The sequence below is a fragment of the Prionailurus bengalensis genome, chromosome E3 (assembly GCF_016509475.1).
Source record: "Prionailurus bengalensis isolate Pbe53 chromosome E3, Fcat_Pben_1.1_paternal_pri, whole genome shotgun sequence".
NCBI lineage: Eukaryota > Metazoa > Chordata > Mammalia > Carnivora > Felidae > Prionailurus > Prionailurus bengalensis.
The window spans coordinates 19,973,205-19,996,958 of record NC_057357.1 but is presented as its reverse complement, the minus strand read 5'-3'; the positions used below and the strand labels follow the sequence as shown (position 1 = coordinate 19,996,958).

Sequence of the window (23,754 nt, the reverse complement as noted above, 5' to 3'; positions counted from 1 at the left end):
CCACTCCTCGGCTACCTCCTTAAGCTGGGTGGTGGAGTGAGTGAGCATCACCCACACCACACGGAGTAAGGGAAGGAACGGGGCAGTTGCCAGAGGGGATCTGAGGGGCTGGGTTTGGAAGGTGGGGGAGCGTAGCTGGCGAGGAAAAACGAACAGGTGTTCACCCCACAGCCCTTGCCCTTGAGGAACTCCCTGGTGGGTGGCAGGGGAGCACAAGGCCACCTATTTATAACTGCACCAGAGGAAGCAGAAAATGGCCATGTGCTCCAAGAGGACCGGGGGAGGGGTAGGGAAGATGTGACTGCCCTGGGTCACCCCTGCACAACCCGTCCCGGAGGACACTTAGTGATTCTGGTCACTCAGCTTCATGAAAGATGTCATCATGCCTGACAGACTCACAACAGAGCAAGGGCTGGAGTGCTGGGGAGGGGCGCCTGGGGGGCTCAGTCGGTTAAGTGTCTGCCTTCGGCCCAGGTCAGCATCTCGCTGTTTGCGAGTTCGAGCCCCACGTCGGGGCTCTGTGCTGACATCTTAGAGCCTGGAGCCTGCTTCGGGTTCTGTTCTGTGTCTCCCTTTCTCTCTGCCCCTCCCCTGCTCACGCTCTGTCTCTCACTGTCTGTCTCTCAAAAATGAATGAACATTTAAAAAAAAAAAATTTAAAAAGAGAGAGAAGGAAGGGGAGAGCTGGCATCCGACGGGGCTTGGCATGGACCAGTCTCTGAGCTGGAGCCTCAGCCGGATACCCCACTCCATCCTCATGACATTCCTAAGAGGTGGAGGCATTCTGGGGCTCATTTTGCAGAAGGGGAACAGGCCCCGGGGGTGGCGGGATTTGCCCAACCAAGGTCACACAAGCCGAGGAACCGGCAGAGCCTCCCCCGGGCGAAGCATTGTCCCCCACAGTCTGCCACTTCCCCCCACGCGGATGGGGGATGCTGACAGCCTAAAGGGCGAACACCCAAGCCTGCGAGCACCCAGGCTCTGGGAGGAACAGCAGGCGGTCTGCACCACTGCCCTTCGCCTCTCCATCCTTCAAGGCTAGACTCAAACGCCACCACCTCCAGGAAGCCCCCAGGTGGGAGCCACCGCTCTGCTAGCTCAGAGCCCCTGTGGTATGCTAGCCTGGCGAGGAGACCAGAAGCAGTGGCTGGGAGATGGACTCGGGACCAGAATTTAAATCCTGGCTGCTTCCTGGGCTCTGTGACCTTGGGCAAATTCATCTATAAAACAGGCCAATGGTAGGACCTTAATCCCAGGACCGGTGAAGGATTAGGCACCCAGGTGTCATTTGAATGTTAAACACACCTTCTCCCGGAGCTGACCTCCGGGTAATCCTTGAGTGCCCCCTGGGGTGACTGAGATCCAAGGGCTGCTGTGGCCAGCCTGGTCACACAGCGGCCACAGCTCTCTGAGACCAAGGTGGTTCAGCCATTAACCCCGGCACAGTCACACCCAGGTGACTGCCCCTGGAGCCTGGCTGAACCCTCTCGCCAGCTGGCCCCCTGCATGTGCCCTGACCACCCCCTCATGTCCCCCGTCACACTCCCTCATGACACCCGGTGCTAGCTCAGGGTGCCCTGCTTCCTCAGGGTGGCCCCACAGGTCACTACTGGCTAAGACAGGAAGGGTTCCTGTGATGGGCACTGGGTCCACGGCGGCTGTCAGGATACACACACATCCATGTTTTGTCTCCCCTGCTAGACCTTGGGCGCCTTGAAGCCGCCGGTTCCAGAAATAAGTATGGAGAGAATTCCACTCCGCGTGGACCCCGTGCCCGGGGGTCAGAGTCTGGCGGTCAGAAGGGAGAATAAACAGACACACAGACAGAATCCTGTAGGGTGAGGCAGTGAGCCACAGGAGAATAGAGCGTGATGGGGCACAGGTGGCAGGGGCTCCGTCTTCGACAGGGCAGGGGCTGAATCTGATTATCCTCAGTCGTCTACACCGAGGGCAGCTTTTTATGCAAAGCAGGCTATCAATTAAAAAAAAAAACAAAACAAACCAAAACCACCACTTTTCTTTGGTGCCGCCTGAGTATCGCCGAAGGCTTGGCTGCAGTAGGGAGTTCCTTTAGCGATCCCTTTCACACTCTCGATAATTATCTCCCCATTTATCAGTTTCGTAAATCCACATTTTCATAAATCGTCCCGCTTAAATACAGAAGCGCGCACACGAGTGCCAGTCCCAGATCCTGGGTGACGGATGCCACCATAGCCACCAGGATAGCATCAGGAGACAGGGCGGTCTCCGGAGGGAGGTCGAGGCCGGCAGTCTGTGGCCGGGTGCTCAGACTTTCCACTCTCTGGGCCTCCCCGGGCTCAGGCTCCCCGTGCTCTCTCCCTGGGGGCTGCCGGGCACCCACTGAAACCTCCGACTGTTTGCTCCAGAGACTCCAACTATTGCTGTGTTTGGAAAGCGTCTCTTAGTTACTTGTGTTTTCCTTCTGTTTTATGCTGTTGCCCGCCCGACAATCATCTCCCAGGCTTCCAAGCCTGGCAGGAGATAAGAAGTCGGTAATAAATGTTCCTGCCCCGATTGTTGAAAAGATGGATGTGTCAACAGCTAGAGAAACATTTAAAAAGCAAACGAAGAAATCGCCCATAATGCCACCACCCTACCTCAACAGCTAATTGCATTCTCACATTTATCACCTCCCACTCTGGGTCCACAGACACACTTCTTTCCAACTTTGCACTTGACCACACACATACCGTTTTGATTCTGCCTTTTTCGCCCTCCACCGGTCAGAAGCAATTCCTCGTGTTTGGACACACTCTACGCAATGACGTCAGCTGCGTGAGATCTCAGGTTCTGCTTCCCCGGTTTTGGACATTTGGGTTTTGTTATGACCAAGCACCGAGCATTGTTCCTGGTCAAGAATGATTTGGGGCGCGTGGGTGGCTCCGTCAGTTAGGCGTCCGACTTCAGCTCAGGTCACGATCTCACAGTTTGTGGGTTTGAGCCCCACCTCGGGCTCAGAGCGTGCTTTAAATCCTCTGTCCCTCTATCTCTCTCTGCCCCTACCCTGCTCACGCACATATGCGCACTCTCTCTCTCAAAAAAAAAAAAAAAGAAAAGAAAAAAAAAAAAAAAAAAAGAATGTCTTGCCGAAATGGGCTTACTGGGGAAAGACCAAGCATATGGCATTTTCTCTATTTTCATATTACTTTCTGAGAAGGTTCTGTGAGTTACCAGCAATGTCTAAGTTTGCCCGTTTCAGCATCTGGCTAGCTTCAGAGGTTGTCTTTGCTGTGGTAGAGCCTTGAGTCCGATTGCTTACGTTTTCATCCTAGCCCTGCCACCATACCAGCTGTGTGGCCTTGGGCAAATGACTCAACTTCTCTGTGCCTCCCTTCTCTTATTTGTTACCTGGGGACAATAAAAGTAATTGCCCCATAGGGTTGTTGGGGGAAGATTAATGCCTTCATACAGTCAATCCTTATGATTCACGTGTTCCCTGAATACAAATTCACCCACTCCCTGAAATTTATTCGTAACCCCAAGGTCAGTATTTACAGAGCTTTTGTGGTCATTCAAAGGCACGTGCAGAGGGGTAAAACATTTTCATTGTGCGACACACACATTCCCAACTTCGGTAGAACGCGGGACCGCTCTACCTTCTTGTTCCAACCCTTTCCCCCCAAGACAAAGCATCTTTTTCGCAGTATACTCAGTATACCCCGTTTTCCACATTTTCATGCTTTTTGTTGGTGATTTTGCTGTTTTACACTGGCCCCCGGGCCTGTTGCTAAAGTGCCGTGTCGTGTGCCCAAGCGCGAGAAGGCTATGATGTCTCTTAAGGAGAAAATAACACGCGTTGGACGAGCTTCCGTCAGGCCTGAGTTAGAACACTGCTGCCGGCCGTGAGTTCGATGTCAGCGCATCAACTACGCGTTAAATAAGGTGCCTTTAAAGCGAAACTCACGTACAGCAAGGTTATGTACTGATCGGTCGATGAAAATGCTGTGACGGAGGCTTGCGGGAACCAAATCCCGTGTTTTGCCCTAGAGACAAAGTTTCTTTAGTCACCAACTCAGTGTTTGCGGTGACTTTACGCAGCAAAACTACCGCCAATGACGACCATCAGATCCCGTATACGCACTGCATTTAGAACAGAGTTTGGCACCTAGTACGCACCCTCCAGGTGATTGCTATTTCTATATTTTAAAAACATTTACATTTCGCTCGTTTGGTAGGAACTTATTTAATCACAAAGGGGATGCACACTTGTTGCCGTGTGGTTTGATCGCGTCGCTTCCTGTGCGGAAATAAATCCGGTTGACGCGGGAGGGCGCAGAGACGTTTGTGGAGGCCCTGGGGTTTGGAGCCGGGAGCGGCTCCCGGGGCAGGGGACGGGGACGGGGCGGGGGGGCGCTGACAAAGTTGCCGCACGCTCTTTATGACACTACAGTATAGTTGGGAAAGGCCCAAGGCTTTCAAGAAAACTTGAACTAGAGGCCAGCCATGTTCACGCCGAGACCCTTTCAGCCAGAGGGTGTGATAATCCTATCACTAATCTTGAATTAAAGCCTACATTGATATGTTCTTTCACTGCATCGGAATATAAGATGATGACACTGGGGATACCAGGGGGGTGAGCGTCTGAGAACACATTTGTTTCCTGAAGCAAAAGGAGTCAGTCTGCCTGGTCTGACGCGGGATGCTTCCTGCTTCGTAGATATTCTAGGAAATCTCTCGCAAAGGCTGACGACCTGAGACCCAGCATGTTTTGTTGCACGCTGGAGAAGTTGCCACTATCCACACAATGTGGAGATGCATGAGGTTGGGGTCTCCCAGGAAACCCAGGCTGTGTGGAGGCAATGCACACACACACCTGCTTTCTGTCTCAGCCACTGCGGGGCGAGGGCGACGTGTGCCTTCGTCGCCGCTAACCTGCGTTTGAGCCTCAGAACGAAAGCAGAAACACCCCTGCCGGGCCCGAAACAGTCTCCCCCTTGCTGCTTCTCCGTGTGCGTAATGGGCCTCTTCCAGGCTGTTTGTCGATGAACAGCTGGGCACCCGCCACCCGGCCTCCCGATTCAAGATGCTTTGCCCATTAGAGTGGTAGTTCTCTCCCCGCCGCGTCGGGGGTGGGCGGCCCAGGCGCCTAGAACGAGGCACGAATGATCGTTTCTCTTCCAGGATACTAAAGCACTTGAGATCCAAGGACCCCATGCAGCTGAGACTGGAGCATTTGGAACAAGGCTTCTCCGTCTACGTCAACGGGGCCAACTCTGAGCTGAAGACCTCACCCCGGAAAGCTGTCCACTCCGACTTCACCAGAAGCGCCTCACACGCCGAGGGGACGCACGGTGAGCACTGGCCCGTCCGGCCCCTGCAACGCGCTAGCTCGTTCGGCACCGCGGACCCACATCCGATGCACGTGAACTTCCCAGCAAATAACTGGTTAACCTACATACACACTAACTATGCCCGCTTGGCCAGAAAGAGAGCAGGAGAGTGAGAAAGAGAGAGAAACCCTTTTTTATTCCTTTTAAAGGGTCATCTTGGCCTCCATTACCCCAGGGCGAAGGTGGCCAGGGCGGTAAATTCCTGGCTTTTATGTTCCATAGTGCCAGTAATTGAAGGAAATGTCTAGGATAATTGAAATGATACCCGATTTTCACTGGATCTGTCTTCACCTCAGTACCTAACCCCTGTGTGATATTTGATTCCCACTGTTCATTTCTGAATTTAGTAAATCCATGCTCCATGTACTTTCAACAGATTTCATGTGTCCTGTCCTGAAAGCTGAGGGGGGCCATACGAGCACCCCACCGAGGGGCTGGCCCAAAACAGGCACCAATAAAAATGACCTGGCGGTACAATGGCATCCCCGGGGTGCCAGCGTGCCCTCCACGTCGGGCGGCTTTATCTGAGAAGCCGGTGTGCTACTGAGTTACAGGAGGAGCATTTGGAATGAGGCAGGGCTGGATTTGAACTCTGTTCTGCCACTCTCTGGCTTTGAAACCTCTGGCAGTTGGGTCCTCTCTGACCCTCAGTTTCCTCTTCTATAAAATGGGAACAATCACGTCCACCTTGCGGGCTTGCCAGGAAGACTAACTGACATAAGAAATGTAAAATGTCCATCACACAATAATCTTGATCTGTGTTGTTCTAATTCATTGCCTTACAGGTACGGTAGATTTCCCAAGCCATTAATAGACGGCGAAAGCCAAAACAACAGTAAAATAGACAGTGAAAGTCAAAACGAGGAGATAAAAGGCGAAAGTCATGTCCCCAAACCTTCCCCTAGGAGAGCCCCTGCAGTTCAGCTTAGAGTTTAGAATGAGCTTCCTGGCCCCCAGGGCAACAAGGGGAATGGAATGATTCTTCTAGGTTTCACGGTTTCACGGACGAGGATTCTGGCCAGCCTGCTGCTAGTTGGCAGGTGCAGGCCTCTCCTGGTCCGGGTTTCAGGGAGGTGCAGGTAACGTTGTCTTTCTACTTGGGCCACAGCAGTAGTATCTTTACTCATTCAACAGATATATCTCCCCCTCCTCTTTGACACAAACGCTGGCCGATTGTGCCCACTGTGTGTGCCCTGCTTCCGTATGTCGGAGATTTTTCCTTTGGTATATAGACCTGCCTGATTCAGCTGTGACTTACTACCCTTGCCCTTTTCGCTGAGCATTTGGCTTGTTTCCTAACGCCCTGCGGCTACCAATGGGACTACAGTGGCCCGCTCCACAGACGGGACTTTGGGCACCTGATGTGCGTTTTAGATGTAAGTCATGAATCTGCCTTGGGTGTGAGCTTGTCACGGGCGCCTCACCAAATCTCCTTCCCTCCTGTCTGGTGCAGATTACGGGCGAAGAACCCTGTTTCGAGAAGTGGAAGAAGCTTTAAGACGCAACTCGCGGACAGCCCCTTCCAAAGTTCAGCGCCGAGGATGGCACCAGGTCAGGAAACCCTGGGGGGAGAATCAAGACACATGGCCCCAGCTCTTGTTTTAGAAGAAGGAGCAGGGTTACTGTGACAGAACCTTTCAGAATCCCCACGGGCAGTGGTGGGGCTGGCCGGGCACCCTGCAGGTGGCCTCTTTGCATGCAGTCCTGGCCCCTGGGGAGTGGAGGAGACTGGGGACCTCCCAGCCCTCTCTCTGTGGCGTGATCCTCCCTTCCGGATGGGGTCACCCCAGCCCTATGCAGGAGGATCACGTGCACACTCTCAGCCCCCTTCGTGATGACTCGTTCATACAGCTGTCTTTTATTGAGCACCTACTATGTGCCGGGCATAGTCTTTGATGCCAGGGATGCAGTGGGTAACAAGGCAAAGCCCCTGCCCCACAGACCTGAGATGCCACTTAGGGCTGCTTGTTGATGGTGCTGACGCCAGCAGCTGGCGTTCTTGAGTGCCAACCAGGTACGAGCCGTGCTCCCGCGTGACTCCTCTCCTTTGTCCTTGCGGCAGACCTGCAGGGTAAAGTTCCAATGTTCTTCCTCTTCTAAGGGAGCCACAGACTTGAATGGTCAGAAAAGCTAAGTGAGCTTTCTTCTAAGGTCAACCAGAATCAAGACTCCAGCCCAGACCTTTGCTCCAAGCGTGGTGTTCTTGCCCACGTGGTCCTTATCTGGCTGCTTGCCTGAGATCAGTGCTTCTCAACCCCCGCTGCACGTTCACACCACCTGGGGAGCCCCCCCCCCCCCCCAGGGATTCTGACTCACCTGGTCTGAGGTGTGGCTTAAGCAATGGTATGTAATCCTTTTCAATCCTGTGTACTGCCCTTAGAACCTTCTGCACAGGGCTGTATGTGTGGGTCTATAGTAAATACTTCCATAAGCTTTGCTGGCCCATCTGTGCGATAACCCTGTAGGTCTGTAACTGTCCTCATCATGCCATTGGTGAAACTGAGGCCCAGAGAAGTGAGGTGACCTGCTCACGGTCACGCAGCCGCTAAGGGAGGAGGGTAGGCTGACGTTTGAACACTGGACCCGTGACCCCCAAACCCACTGGTCTCCCCTGCCTTTGTGGGTCTGTGATTAAATGTGGCCGGGTGTTCCTGCCGGGGCTTGCTGAGCAAGGCCTCCAGGGCACGCAGCCTGGAGGCCTCCTTTTGTCCCCAGCAATGAATGTTAATTTCTCATTAAGGAGGCCTGTCTCCACTTCCCACTTCAGACCCTCCTTCTGGTTGTTCTGAGTGTCTCCTATTATCAGGAGCCATATTTGCATCTTAGACTGTGACTTAATGGCCGGCCCCAGAGCCTGTGCAATTTAAAAGACTTGGCCCAAGATTAATTAGCATCCCTCCCCAGCCTCTCCCTGTGGTCCCACACTTCACAGGGCCTAATCATGGCTAATTTCCTAGCTTCCCGATGCCGATGCCGTGAAGGCTGTAATTGTCCTTCTGCACCGTATCAGTCAGGGGTCAGTCACTGCCTAACAGTAGAGACCATTCAGGCCGTTTTAATCAGCGATGGATGGAATACAGGGAGTCCGGTGCTCACAAGGTCTCTGTGTGCAAGAGGAAGGGTTCCGAGTGGGGCCTTCTCACACAGCCTGCCAGGAGAACTGCTCCCTAGGGCCCAGTGGGGAAGGTGGGGGATCCGCATCAGGGCTGGGTCACCTGAGCTGTCATCCGGGAACCAGGTGGCTCCCACCACAACCGATGGCCTCGAATGATGCCGCGCCTGCTAGAGCAACGATGCCCGTAGCCTGTCCGGCCAGGCTGGGACACTTGCAAAACCCCTCACCTCGGCACTGTGGTTAGCACAGCATCAGCCGGCCTGTGTCCCCTTGTTTCCACCTCATTTCCGCTTCCCCTGCCTTGTATGAAGTCATCGGATCGGCTGCACCCAGCTCGCATCCAGAACCCCCACGGAAAGGGTATCTGGGAAACACGGGCTGACTTTCCGGCCTCTCCTGAACGTAAAGCCACCCTAGGAGGGAAGTGGAATGCGTCCTGGGGGTCAGCCCACCCCCACCACTACCGTGCCTTGGGGACCACTCCTCCCAGATGGACAAACCAGAGAACGTGCGGAAGTCGTGAGAGGGGTAGAAGCCATGTCTCGAGACAAATCATCCTTTCATTTAAAAAGATGTATTACCACGGGCCGGGCACTGTGTGGGACTCCGGGGTTCGAAACAAAAAAAAAAAAAATCAGGTAAGGCTCTGGTCCTGCCCCAGGAGTCCCCCCCTCGGCTATAAAGGCCTAGGGACCGCCCAGCCTGCAAGACAGACGTGGTGACTGTTCCAGGCATATGGCCTGCTGGACTTGGGAGCGCGCAGCTTGAGGCCTGTGGGCTGAACTTGTCCCCCGGAGGGTGTTTTTTGGACTCACACAGTTTAAAAAAGACTTAGTCACTTGCTAACATTTAAATTCAGAAAGTTCTTCTTTATTTTTAAAAAGCTAGATTCCTACTTCCCTGGGAAAATGGAAAGATCTGGCCCTCACGCTGGCCTCCCCTCTCCACGAGGCAGCCTTTAGCAGAGAAGAGTAGCGGTTGCCCCCTACCCCCCCCCCCCCCCATAAGGCTGGGCAAAGTGCTTCTGTTTGCCGCAGTCCTCACCACTCCCCTTAGCGCCCCAGAGCTGAGGCCCAGTGGCAGCTGTGGTGGCCTTGTGCTGTGGCCACTGCTGCTCTCACACGGGGTGGGGGGGGTGGGGGTGGGGGCGCTTCCTGCCTTTCCATTTCCAGCCTGGCTCCCTTGGGCGTTTGAACCTGCGTCCCCTGGAGAGACGGGAATGGGCTTTGGGGTCAACCTACTTCCTAGCTGTGTGCCCGGAGCTGGCGGTGTGAGGTCTCTGAGCTTTGCGTGCAAGCCTCCCAGGCCGCCCGGAGGGAGTGCGGGCCGGGTGTGTGTCACAGGGGGTCCTTCAGCTTCGGGTAGGAGCACCAGGCGGCAGGGGACGGACAAATCCAAGGAGGTGTTTAAGCGTACCGACTCAGGAGCCCCGCGGCCGTACGTCAAAGCCCGGGCTCCACCTCCTCCTAGCTGTGTGGCCCTGGATAAGCTGCTCAACCTCTCTGTGCCCGTTTCCTCGTCTGCAACTGGGGCTAAGACTGGCACCTGCCTGGTAGGGTAGTTTCATGAGGACCGGGTGAGCCGGTGTCTGTGCAACGTGGCCAGCAGCGCCCGGCACAGAGGAAGCAGGCGGTAGACGGTCACAAACATCACTGTCGTCCGTGGGGGGCAGGTGCCGAGGGCGGCTCTGCCTGGAGACCTCAGGGCTTCGCTCCAGGGTGTTCCTTCGTTTATTCAGTCCGTTGTTCATTCGGTGACCTCTACCGAGCACCTGCTCCACTGTGGACACGGACAGGCGCTGGGGTCCGAGCCGTGACCGCATGCCGAAGGATGCCCGTGGGGCCAGGTGGCTGTAGGAGGACCAGGCAGGAGGCTTTGAAGCAGGCCTTCGTCTCTCCAGCTTTCGGCTCTTCATCCCCCAGCCTCCACCTCGCACCTTCCCTAGCTCCCAGAGTCCCCTGGTCACCTCAGCTTCCTCGACCCACCCCTTCGTGTCTTCTCCCGGCCAGTCTTTGTTGAAATTGTCCAGGACGATGCCTCAGTTGGTCAGCCTGGACCAGATGCCCACTCCCGCCTTGAGAGGGTGTGAGCGGAGGTGGGCCGGGTCGGATGACACAAAGCCTGCCCGCCCCAGAGCTGTTCCCTGAGCGGGGCCTGGGTCCCCTAGCTTCTTGTCCAGGACAGTAAGTAGCCCCAATGTACCGACTGCACCAGGAAGAGGCACTGGTCGGGTTTCCTTTGGCCCCAAGAAGTGGGGTTAAGTAGAAAGTTTCTCCATGGTAGGAAGTACATGGGGACGGATTTTCGGGTGCGAAGGATAGAGAGGAAGGCAGTCTTTCCCTCACCCCTTTGGGTGGGCCTCACCATCCTTGGAGGCAGCCAGAGGTGGGTGGCGGTGAGGGAAGCAGAATCCCCCGGTGGCCAGTGGTGGCCAGTCCTCAAAAGCCACCCCGTCAGGAGAGGCACTACAGCCCTGTCCCAGTCCTGGGGTTTTCTCCCATATGGCTGTGCCCAGCAGGAGGGATGGTGGGGGGCACACAGGCACTCGGTGTGTCATCTCAGACCACAGCCGGTCAGCAGGGGACACGGCGGCCACAGTCTCCCCCTGGCCAGCACTCTGCCTCCTCCCTGTGGCCCTCTGCACTCTCCAGCTTGCATCCAGCCACTTGTTCTGAGTGTTGCCTGAAATTCCTTTGGGTCACACGGCCCCTTCCCGGTGACCAGGTCTTTGTGTCTTCCTGTAGAATAACCTCCCTTCTTAGGGGCTTGCCCCCCGCAACTAGGAAGCACTTTGGGGTCGAGATGCCCCCGCTGGAAGGGGCTCCCCCAGGCGCACGGGCTCAAGGATCCCTGCGCCGGAAGGTCACCGGCTCATCCAAACGCTGGCCTGGAGCCTGACCGGCTGCACCTGTAAAACTCGTCCTGGGACTGAGCTGCCACCTGCCCCGTGGACCGGCCTGGAGGTGATCAATGGGCTCCTGTTGGCACCAGTCTTTATCCTCCACCACGTCTCAGCCTCAGATCTTTCTCCTGCTATCAGCGGATTAAGATTTATGGCTTCCTCAGCCTTGTAATACTTGGGTGGACAGCGGCCTAATCAACAGAGCTGTCGTTTACCAAAATGCTGTCAGATTTGATGAACGTCATGGGCTCTTAGCATTAAATTGGTAGTGAAGGGATTGGCCTTTCAGCAATTTACGGTGGGGGTGGGCTTTCCTTCAAGGCCCGGAAAGCAAGTTCATTGCACTTTAAAGCAAAGGCTTTGCTCTCACTCCACTGTCATATCCGGGTTCCTGTTGTGGGCTAGGCAGCTGCAGACACCTCCAGGAAAGCTCACGAGTCAAAACGTGAAGCCCTTTCCTTTGTTTTCTTGTGTCTGAGTTTTGAAAACCCCTGCAGAGAGGACAATAAATGAAACAGCCCATAAAGCATCGGCTTTTACGGCGACCTTGCACGACACACACTGTCAGAGTGTCGAGCGCTGTTATTTGTAAGAGATCAGGAAAATCCGGGAAGAACATATCAAATAGGGTATATTTCCTCCCCACCCCAAACCTGCCTGTCAGTATCTTCGGAGCTCTCCCACCTCTAGAGGGAGCCGTTTGCATACCACACAACCTGAACAACCATACAGGGCAACCCCTAGCCTCCGTCTATCTTTCGCATTGACAGCTGCTTGCACGCGCATCTCTTAGAATGCTTTGCTAAGGGGGCGGCAGATACACACAGATAACTCTGAGCATGGCCTTGGGTTGCGTGTGGCTGAGGGCAAGATCTGCCCTTGGGCGGGCAAACTGGAACATGGGTGTTCGGGTGTCAGGGCTTTAAAAACCTCGTCCCGATGCGTGGCTGATACCACCAGGGTCCACCCGGGTCTGGGCGCTGCCAGGAGGCAGGAGAAAGCAGCCACTTACAAACACCCACTCCAGGTAACGCAACGTGCCAGATGGGGAGCCAGCCAGGCGCTCGGGCATCATGCTCACCAGCACGTGAAGGTGGGCGGCGGGGAGCGGGCGCTGCCCGGGGGCTGGGTTGGAACCCTCCAGCCTCGGGCGCTTTTTTGGGAGGTGGGCGTCTTGATGTGGGTGAGGCAGCTCCCCTTCTCCTCCAGTGGTGGCGGAGGTACAGCCCCGGGGCTGTGGTGGGAGAGCAGGCCAGATGGGAGACTATTTATTCCCCTCCGGCACCCACTCGGCATTTAAAACTCTTCCGGGACCACATTAATTTTGTTACGCGTTGCTTCAGAAACACGTTCTTCTGTTGCATGTTCTGTGTGAACTCCTTGAGACCAGGGCATGGGTCGTTACATTTTTTTTTTTTTTTTTTTTACTATCTCGACATGCTTCCAGAACCTTGTATGCAGTCCGTGTTCAGTAAGGGCTTGCTGGTTAAGTGCCTTAATGCCTACTGCAAACCCATCTCCCGACCTCTCGGCCAGGCGAGCAGTTGTGACAAGCTCCTGGGAAGGGAGAGGGGCGCTTCTGGGAAAAGGGAGGATGGGAAGGCTGCAGAGGACAGAGGCATACCGGGGCTCTCCTCCTTGAATGCTGGAGCTCTTTCTCATATTTATACTTCAGATCAGAGCAGCAAAACTGCATTAATGCCAGCTCTCTTACTTGGCAGCGGGAAATCCCAGTTCAGGTATGGCTGGATCCAGGTGCTCAGACAGTGTTGCACGGCCCATTCTCCATCTCTCAACTCTGCTTTTCCCTATGCTGCTCTGTGTGGCACCAAGGTGACCACCGTCAGCCTCCACCATGCATTCTGTCACCTGGTCGCTCTGGGCCAGCAGGATCTAATGCTCAGATCGCCCGGGCCTGTCCTATGCTCCAGCCCCCCGTGGACTCAGTTCCACATGAACACTTGGATTGGGGGTGGGGAGGGGGAGGATCTCCCAAAAGAAAATCAGGGTGCCTTTGCCAGAAGACAGGGGCGCGCGTGCAGCACAGACGGAAGCACCCGCCGCAAGACTTCACAGACCTCACGCTGCTCAGACTGGCGTGTGCGTGCGAGCCACCTGGGCTCTTGTGAAAATGCAGATTCCGATTCGCAGCTCTGGGATGGGGCTTGAAATTCTGCATTTCTCACAAATCCCCAGGAGAAGCCAATACTGCTGGTGCCTGGACCTTCCACGAGTAAGGTCCTCGTCTGAGTCCTCCCTTTCTGGATAAAGGAACAGAAGCCTGTAGAGGGGCCAGGCTGTGTGCCCCATATGCCTAGTGCTCCTCCCTCCCAGCCCCTTCCCCTTCTCCCTCCTCTCTCTCTCTCTCTCTCTCTCTCTCTCTCCTCCTCCCCCCCCCCCCCCCCCCCCCCCCCCCGTCTCTGCCTCTCTCACTCTCCATCTCCATTTCAGCATTTGGGTGTTATTGAGTGTATCCTAAGGAGTGGGGAGGAGCCCGGCCTCCCCAGCGTCTGTGGTAGAAAATCCATCTTGGAGATGAACTTCAAACCCCTTTCGGGTTCATCCTGGCCCCAGGCAGGAACGCTCCCAGGTGTCTCCTGGCCTGGATCCTGCTTACCCTCCGTAGGTTTGCTGACGCTAAGAAATGCTCCGAGAGCAAGCTGACGCAGCCTGGGAGGCAGCGAGCTCACACTTGGTGTCGGAGCCTGGGGGGCATCGCTAAGTGACAGGATCGCCTATGGAAGGAAAAGTGTCCCAAAGCACCTTCCTTCGGCACCTCTGCGTCCTCCCTGTTCCCCAACAGGGGCCCCCTATCTGCCTTTTTCAGCCTCTTTCTCTCTCTCTTCTTTTTAAAACTTTCTTTCCAAGATCTTTTTCTCGCATGATCTATAGCCAAGCCCCTGCCTACTTTTCTGAGTGTTAGGTGTTCTCAGGAAGTTCCTTCATTTCCCTCCATCCTGTAGCCCAGGCCGGGCACATTTATCCTTCACGTGCCTTTTGGGGGGCATTATAGTGTGGTGGTTAGTACTGGGGTCCCTCAGCAAACTACAGCTCTCGGGCCAAATCTGGCCACGGCCTGTTCTTATAAATAAAGTCTTTTGGGGACGCAGGCATGCCCATTCGTTCAGGCTTTATCTGTGGCTGCTTTCCAGCTACAATGGGACAGCTGAATTCTGGTGACAGAGACCATATGATTGGCAGGACCTAAAATCCTTAGTCTGTACAGGAAACACGGACCCATCCCTGGTTTGGAGCAAGGCCTCTGGAGCTGTGCTGCTGGGGTTCAGATCGAGGCTCTGCGGCTTCCTCACTGGGCGACCTTGGGCAAGGGGCTTGTGGCCTTGTGCCTCGGTTTCCCCCTGGGGTTGCTGTGAGGACCGAACGAGCAAAGGCACGCGAAGGACTTGGAGGGGCGCTCAGTGTGCATTCAGTGTCGTGACGCATAATGTGAACGCGCTCACGGGAGTGGGCGGGGTGGGGCGGCGTGACCGTGGGTGAGAAAGGTGTTCGGTCCTACCCAGTGAGAGTCCCGCAGGGCAGTAAGGCTCCGGCATCATTTTCTTCATCATCAAGTTCACTAGGCTGGTGGAGAAGCCGAGTCTCACAGGGGTGGAGGCTTCTCACCCAGGGCATGAGGGGAAAGGCATGAATCACTGTCCCCAGGCGCCTGGGTGGCTCAGTCGGTTAAGCGTCAGACTCTTGGTTTCGGCCCAGGTCATGCTCTCACAGCTCATGAGTTCAAACCCCACACCGGGCTCTGTGCTGACAGTGGGTAGCCTGCTTGGGATTCTCTCTTTCTCCCTCTCTCTCTCTGCCCCTCCCCTGCTCACTCTCTATCTCTCTCAAAAAAAATAAATAAACTTAAGAAAAAATAAAACAAATCTCTGTCCCGCAGCGGGGTAACGAACCCAGTATGCATGGCTTGGCCGACCTGTCCCTCCTTTTAGTAGCCAGGCCTCACTCGAGTGAGGCCCGGAGCGGGAAGTTTAAGGAGGCCCTCACTCTTGGATTCGTGCACATGCAGGGCACCCAAGAGGGAACCCCTTCTTCTTCTTTTTTTTTTTAATTTTATTTTTTGTTTTTTAAAATTTACATCCAAATTAGTTAGCATGCAGTGCAACAATGATTTCAGGAGTAGATTCCTTAGTGCCCCTTACCCGTTCAGCCCGTCCCCCCCTCCCACAACCCCTCCAGCAACCCTCAGTTTGTTCTCCATATTTATGAGTCTCTTCTGTTTTGTCCCCCTCCCTGTTTTTATATTATTTTTGTTAAGAGGGAGCCCCTTCTTAAATGTTGCTCCCTGGGTGCCTCCCTTGTGCCACCCTGGCCCCAGCCCTGAGAAGTCCCGAGGAAAACCCAGGGTCTCCTAAACTTATTTGATCACAAAGCCAATTTGGGGGGGAGTGTAACAGCCACTGAAATTCTACCGAGAAGGTAGTTCAAGCTACAAAGTTGGTGAAAAATGGTACTGAACACCCTTCGTGCAATAGGAACCAGTAAAGACTTTTTTTTAATTTTATTTTATTTACTTTTGAGAGAGGGTGCACGTGTGCATAAGCAGGGGAGGGGCAGAGAGAGAGGGGAAGAGAGGATCTGAGGGGGGCTCTGTGCTGACCGGATAGATCCCGACGTGGGGCTCGAACTCACGAACCGCGAGATCATGACCTGAGCCGAAGTCCGATTCTTAACCGACCGGGCCACCCAGGCGGCCCTCCAGTCAGGGCTTCTGAGCAGAGGTGGCGTGACCCATGCAGACCTACCGCCTCGCCATCAGCCGCTAACGTGCTCACCCCTCGGAGGAATCCAGATGCTCCTCCCATCACGTCTGAAGCAATCTGACTTTTTCTGTATAGAAATCTGTGCAGATCAGGACGGAAGCTGGCCCGCGGCTGCACATCGAGCCGCCTCTGGACCCTTCTGAAGATTTTGAGCCGCGTGGGGATGTGACCGTCAAGGCCAAGGACGCTTCCGGGGACCGTCCACAGGTAGGACTGGCCTCAGCTTGTGCTGTAGCGGCTCTGGGGGCACTTTGTGACAGCTGTTTATTCCTTCCCTCCTTCTGTCCCTAAGTTCCTTCACTCTTGTCCTCCCTTTCCCACGCCGTGACGAGCACCCAGGCCAGGCCACATGCTGGATGTTCCGCCAGGCACACGGTGTCCAGGTGTCAGAAGGGCTGGCGTCCGACCCCAAAGAGGCAACAGGCTACAGTCCCTCCACCGCAAGAGCTTGCTGAGGGGTGGGGCAAGGCGTGGTGGGCCCAGGAGAGAGGGTATCCGGGAAGGCTTCCTGGAGGAAGTGACACTTGCCGGGGTCCGAGAGGCTGGGGCGGAGTGTGGGGCAAGGAGGGGAGGGGAGGCGGGCAGAGCTGATACTCAGCCTGGCCACAACTGTATGTATGCACCTGCTGTTAAGGATTTTGAGTATCACTCCACCCCCTGGGGCAGCAGAAGCCACACTCGGAAATGCCCAGAAGCCCCACAGAACTGTAGCTCAAGAGTCCACAGCCGCGCAGCCGCTGATGAGGTAGGCAGTGGGGCGTTTCAGTCCCCTCCTCAAACCGCCGTGTCACCTGTGAAATCCAGGGACCTCCGACAGTACGCGCTGGGCTTCTATTCAGCAAGCGTTGGTTGGGCACCCACTTCGGAGCATCAGGCTCTGTCCCTGGCACCAGAGACACAGAAACAAACAAAAGGCACGGGGGCCCTATTCTCAAGCAACTTATATTCCAGGGTGGGGGTGGAGGTGGGGATGGGGGGTAGACAATAAAGAAGAGACCGAGATGGGAACGCAAGCTGGCACAGCCACTCTGGAGAACAGTATGGAGGTTCCTCGAAAAACTAAAACTAGAACTACCCTACGACCCAGCCATGGCACTACGAGGCATTTCTCCACGGGATACAGGTGTGCTGTTTCCAAGGGACACAAGCACCCCCATGTTTATAGCAGCACGATCGACAGTAGCCAAAGGATAGAAAGAGCCCAAATGTCCATCGGTGGATGAATGGATAAAGAAGATGTGGTGTATATATACAATGGAGTATTACTCGGCAATCAAAAAGAATGAAATCTTGCCATTTGCAACTATGTGGATGGAACTGGAGGGTATTATGCTAAGTGAAATTAGAGAAAGACAAAAATCCTATGACTTCACTCATATGAGGACTTGAAGAGACAAAACAGATGAACATAAGGGAAGGGAAACAAAAGTAATATAAAAACAGGGAGGCGGACAGGACAGAAGAGACTCTTCAATATGGAGAACAAACAGAGGGTTACTGGAGGGGTTGCGGGAGGGGGGATGGGCTAAATCGGGAAGGGGCACTAAGGAGTCTACTCCTGAAATCATTGTCGCACTCTATGCTCGCTAACTTAGATGTAAATTTTAAGAAATAAAAAATAAAATTGAAAAAAAAAGAAAGAATAGACCAAGAGATAAATAAAGCAATAATTGCAGATATGGTCATGTTCTGCGAAGAAAACAGAGGAAGGTGGAACAGTGTGGGAGAGAGGGCAGCTTCAGACACGGCAGGGAGGGCGGGAAGGCCGCCTTCAGGTGTGACGCTTCAGCTGAAACCTGGTGGGAAAAACATCGCAGGCAGAGGGAACAGCAAGCACAGACGACACGAGGCTCAGGCACAGCATGAGCAAGGTGGGAGTGTGGGGCAGACCAGGCAGGGCACGATGAGCCCCGGGCAGGGGAGTGGAGGGGGCTGTGAGGGGCGAGTCCAGATAGCTGGATTTTATTCTGAGGGCATCGCTTTTATATATAGAATGAGTGCATAGATCATCGCCATGTCTATATAGAAGCAAAATTATCGGGACGCCACAGGACAGAGGCCCCCGGGCCATCCCCGGTCCCATCCACCGGGCCTTTATTCCGCTGTGAGTGCAGGCTGCAGATTCAATAGCCTCCCTAAAAGAACAAAATCTTGCTTTTTTAAAAAAAACAACATTGTTTTTAATGTTTATTTATTTGTGTGTGTGAGAGAGAGAGAGCATAAGCAGGAGAGGGGCAGAGAGACAGGGAGACACAGAATCCGAAGCAGGCTCCTGGCTCCGAGCTGTCAGCACAGAGCCGGACGCAGGGCTCGAACTCACGAAGCGCGAGATCACGACCTGAGCCGAAGTCGGAAGCTTAAGTGACTGAGCTACCCAGGTGCCCCCCCCAATCTTGCTTTTGAACGCCGCTCCTGTACCAAACCCTGCCTTTAAGAACTGCAAAGCAGTCATAAAAGTGGGAATATTGTCCAGGAAACATTCTTGTGTTGTGTTTGCCTGTTTGTAGATCCTTCTTTGCTCATAAAAGAAGGACCGATAAAGAGCAAAGGGTTGCTTTGTTTCACATCCCAGCTGCAAAAGTCTAAAAGTAAATTGGAAATTCTGTCTTCCTGGAGGGGGCCGGTGGGGGGGTGGGGTGGCGCTGTTTTTATGGACTTAACCCAGTGCCCTTGTTTCCTACCCAGTCCCTGTTAAAGGGATTTGACAGTAGGCAACACTGTAGCGTGGGCTTTGCTGCCTTTAACACCCACCTCCCATACCACAAACACAGCACACGCGCTCACACACGTACACACTTGCTTTTGGAACAACAGAACGGCGCCCGGCTCAGGGTCTGAGCACGTGCCTCTGCCAACAGCCATCAGTTTCTCTTAGCTTGGGAGGCTGGTCTGTAGCCAAGTTCAGCCCGGTCCAGTCCCGGCCACGCCCCCGCCCCGCACGGAGTGTGTGCATGCCTTCGGCGCAAAAAGTGGGGTAGTTCCCTCTTCTCCTCTGGTACCTCTGTTAAGTGAACACATATTCCTTCCTTTGCAAGCCCCCAGGCTGCCTGCAGCACAAGGCAGCCCGCCCCTCACGAGCTATAAGCTCCATTAGCATTCCTGGGTGCACACACGCTCTGAAGCAGCATGGCCCCGCCCTGCCCGCCCTGCCTTGTCTCCACTGTGAGCGCTTGACTGTATTTCCTTCTTTCCTTTTTCTCCCCATCTTGAGGGGGGCACTCTGTAAGGCTTCACAGTCAATTTCCCCTCGGAGTTATTTTCCTGCGAAGCGAAAGAGTGAAATGGTAACACGCGTTTTCGGCCGAGGCAGAAGCCTTAAGAGATGCAGTCTGAACTAGAGAGGAAAAAAAAAAAAAGAAGAAGAAAAGCGTGTGGCTAAATATGTTCAGCCACCTCCCACTGTTTGCAAGCGCAGCTCCGAGGCGGAGCAAAAGGAAATCCGCGTCCGCGTGTGTACTTTTCGTCTGACCTTCACTGCTGAAACATACCAGCCTGTTTGCCTTCAATCATACCCTTGGTGATCTTCAATTTCTTGCGGGCTCCGAGTTCACAGACCCGCATGCCGCAGACATGCTCCGTTGGCCTCAGCCCATTGACTTGCACGGTGTTTTCGAAAGAATTACTAGCTGACATTTAAGAATCAGGAGAGTCCATGTCAAAATGGGAATTTGGGGCTTCTCTTGAAAAATCCGAACGTTTGGGAGCCACATCCTTACGTGACAGCAGAGGTCAGAGCTGAGGAGCGGCTGTCCCCTTAGACAGGTGTGTGCACTGCAGGTGCCTGGTCCCCGCGACAGATCCCAGGTACCGTTGTACACATCGAAGATAAAACAGACAATAAACAATGTATTGGGGCGTCTGGGTGGCTGAGTCTGTTGAGCGGCTGACTCTTTCATTTCGGCTCAGGTCGCGATCCCATCGTTGTGGGATCGAGCCCTGCTTTGGGCTCCGCACTGAGCCTGGAGCCTGCTTGGGATTCTCTCTTTCTCTCCCTCTACCCCTCTTCCCCCCCCCCCCCCCCGCCCCGTCTAAAATAAAAAATAAAAGTTAAAAAAATAAAATTCAACCGATACAAAGAAAATAAAAGTCTTTTCATAATCCCACTGCCCCAGAGGTCATAGATGGGTGTATCACCATCCAGAATAAAAGTTTCTTACATTCATTACATATGTAACGTATTAATTACATCCAAGAGGAGATGGTTTATCTGGAATGTTCCAGTCCTGGCCCATCCCCAGTGAGTGGTGGTAATTCCTGAGTTTAGTTATTTGATTTTTCCTGCGAGCACGATGGGTGATGGGAAGACTTGGCCGCCCCATCATCTTCTAGAATGCCTCCATTGTGTGGACCCTGGTGTGGGATGAACTGGGTATTTGCCCACGATTACAATTCGATGTTTTAAAGTCATTGTTACTTGCTGACACATACAAACAACTGAAGACCTGTTCACAGCCTGTGTGCCCCCAGTAGGTCCACCACGTGTGGACTCTGCCGAGGCCCATGACGGCTCACCTGTGGGAATCGTGGAGATTAGAGGGTGCCGTCACTGGCCAGGCATCCCCCGTGGGAATCCCACCCGGTTCCCAGCAGGGAGGGCCCTGTAGCAAATCCCTCCAGTTTGCCATTGATTAATTTCAACGGTGAGGCTTAAAAAATGAAAGATTGTCTTTAAGCCCATCCCGTTGCTTGGGTACTTCTGTTTTGGATTACCATTTAAATAACTTTCAAGTGAGAACCATTTTTTCCTTTACTTTTTATAGCTGTTTTCACATACATGGGATTATCTACCATCCACACTATTTGATATCCCACTTTCTTTATTCAGCAAGATGTGGAGGCCGTATCTCGGTACTCACTGAGCCCAGTGTCTAGGTTGTTGGTGCCCTGAGTTTGGATCCTGGTCTCTTTACTAACTGTGTGTCTACAGCGGTGTGGGTAAGGCAGGGATGAGTTTGACCAGCTCAGCTTTGGGAGAGAGAGCCGAGAATGATGGACGGTGAGGAGGCAGATGGGAGGCATGGAGACCAACAGAGAGAACGAGGGACCCAGCGCATCTTCAGGGACATAAATTGCTTTTACCACGCCCATTCTCTCTGCTTGCCCCTAGGGTACCAAGTCTCCTACCGGCACCACGCCCTGTGACTTTAATTTCTCCCTTCTGAATGCACATGGATTACCAGACCCTGCCAGCAGTGCAGACAAAGAAAGGATCCTCTTAACTATTCAGGATGTAATGGTAAGATGGAGTTCAGCCTCATAACCCCATGAAGGGCCAGGGGTCTTTGCCATAGCCAAGCAGCTGGGCTGTAGGATAGGAAAATCACAACAGGATTTGGCTTTAACAGAAAACCTCTAGCCCCCCCGTTAGGTTTAAAACAATACATGTGAGATTTGACTTAATGATCTAGTTTTTCATGTGGGTAGAAGCTCCCATTAGATGAACATTTACTAAGTGCTAAGCACCGTGCTGAGTGTGGAACATCCATCACTGCATTAACCCTGTGAGTTAACTGCTAGGTACTTTCATCCTCATTTTGTAGTTTGGAGAAACTGAGGACGGGAGAAAGGATGTTGTTCACCCAGCCCTCAGAGAAACCCAGACTGGAAACCTCAACCCCGTGACTCCTTATTCCTTGCAATTAACAATCCTAGGCTGGGAATTGGCGCTGGCCTGCTTTTGCTCCCCAAAGTGCCCAGCTCTCTGTAGGGGCACAGTCTGTTGTAAATATCATTGATGTTCAGCCTGGAAGCAAGGTGCTGAGAGGTGGCCATCTGTCAGTTGTGCTTATGATCGAGAAGACCTCTCCTTTGCCGAATGTCTATCTCCTCAGTGAACCCGTAGCTGGGAACGTTGATGAACAATGCTTTTCAAAAATGAAACCCAATGAGGAAACACCCAAACAAAGCCAAATTGAGGGACTGTCTACAAAACAGCTCACGTGGAGGCTTCAAAACTACCAATGGCATAAGTGAGAAAGGTTATTCCAGATAAAAGAGGCTACCAGCAGGGGTGCCTGGGTGGCTCAGTCGGCTGAGTGGCCGACTTCGGCTCAGGTCACGATCTCACGGTTTGTGAGTTCGAGCCCCGCGTCGGGCTCTGTGCGGACACCTCAGAGCCTGGAGCCTGCTTCCGATTCTGTGTCTCCCTCTCTCTCTGCCCCTCCCCCACTCATGCTGTGTCTCTCTCTGTCTCAGAAGTAACTAAACATTAAAAAAAAAAAAAAAGAGGCTAACAGCATACCACAGTTACGCCACATGAGATCCTTGTTGGGGGGGGGTGGCAGGGGGCTGTTGGGGTGCTAATTGCCCTAAATTTAAGGATGGTTTTGGGAAATTAACGAATTTGAAAATGAACTACATTGTATTAGATAATATTGTATGGATGTTAAATTTCCTGAATTTGATAATTCTCTCTGTTCTGTTTATGTATGAGAAGGCTCCAGTTCTCAGGTCTGCCCAGAATTGGTGAAGAACCAATGAATGTAGGTGGAGGGTATGTGGGTATTCATTATACCCTTCCCATTATAGTATTCAGATATATTTTCTGTGGGTTTTACCTTTTTTTTTCAAAATAAAAAGTTGTTTGTTTGTTTGTTTTTTTAAAGCTAGCACATTAAGGAGGGGGATATGCCGCTTCAGTAGAGCTAAGCATCAGCAAAGAAAAAAAGAGAAAAGTTTCCTTTTAAGGAGACCTAGTTTTAAAAACTCTGTAGGATTATATTGCTGTCAATTTCCTGATTGTGCTTTTGTGCTTTAATTATGCAAGATGCTACCATGGGGGAAACTGACTGAAGGGTACATAGGATCTCTCTCTCTCTGTTATTTCTTACAAACAGCATAAGAAATCTACAATAAGCACAACATGAAAAGTAAAAAGCTAACAACTAAATAAAATAAACACAAATGCACAGGTTCTATCTTCCAGAGGTTCAGATTTTGATCCTGGGCTTGGGCTCAGGCATGTTTGTTTGTTTGTTTGTTTGAAGTAGCCCACATTTTGCAAACATTTTGCCATGTTTGAGAACCCCAGTTTTAGGGAAAAGACAGCTGTGGATCTCAATTTTTGATTCTGTAAGAATCGTGTAGAATATTTGAAATGCATATTTTAGAGCTAATTTTTAAGATACAGAAGTTGTATATAGGAGATAGCGTAGTTTTTAACAAAAGAATTCCCAGTGATTGTGAATCGGAAGGACTGAAGATTTCAGTTTACCTCGTACAGAAGGAAAGTTTTGGAGATAATTTGCACTTTGTGAGTTGGAACTGGGGACTATAAAAAAACGTTTAAAAGTCTTTAAGTTTATTTATTTTATTTTGAGAGAGAGAGAGACCCAGAGCATACGAGCAGCAGCGAAGGAGAGAGAGAATCTCAAGCAGGCTCTGTGGTGTTAGCGTGGAGCCCAGTGTGGGGCTTGAACTCATGAACCATGAAAATATGACCCGAGCTGAAACCAAGAGCCAGTTGCTTAACGGACTGAGCCACCCAGGCGTCCCCCGCCAACCCCCCAAAAAAGGAGCTTTAAAATTCAAAGTTAGAATCTCATCTCCATCATACAAAATTAGGATAACTATAAAGTAAAAAACAAAATAAAACAACAACAAAAATCC

General features: G+C 52.9%; 1 protein-coding gene across 3 annotated transcripts in view; it reads left to right on the top strand.

The window, feature by feature from the left end:
- LOC122471525 (katanin interacting protein) overlaps positions 1 to 23,754 on the top strand; it is a 194,466-nt gene that overhangs the window by 54,135 nt on the left and 116,577 nt on the right. For all 3 annotated transcript variants that reach the window (XM_043560246.1, XM_043560244.1, XM_043560245.1), the window contains exons 4-7: positions 5,143 to 5,312; positions 6,805 to 6,902; positions 16,222 to 16,353; positions 21,254 to 21,382. In XM_043560246.1, the coding sequence (XP_043416181.1) occupies positions 5,143 to 5,312; positions 6,805 to 6,902; positions 16,222 to 16,353; positions 21,254 to 21,382 (529 nt within the window). The remainder of the gene's footprint in view (positions 1 to 5,142; positions 5,313 to 6,804; positions 6,903 to 16,221; positions 16,354 to 21,253; positions 21,383 to 23,754) is intronic.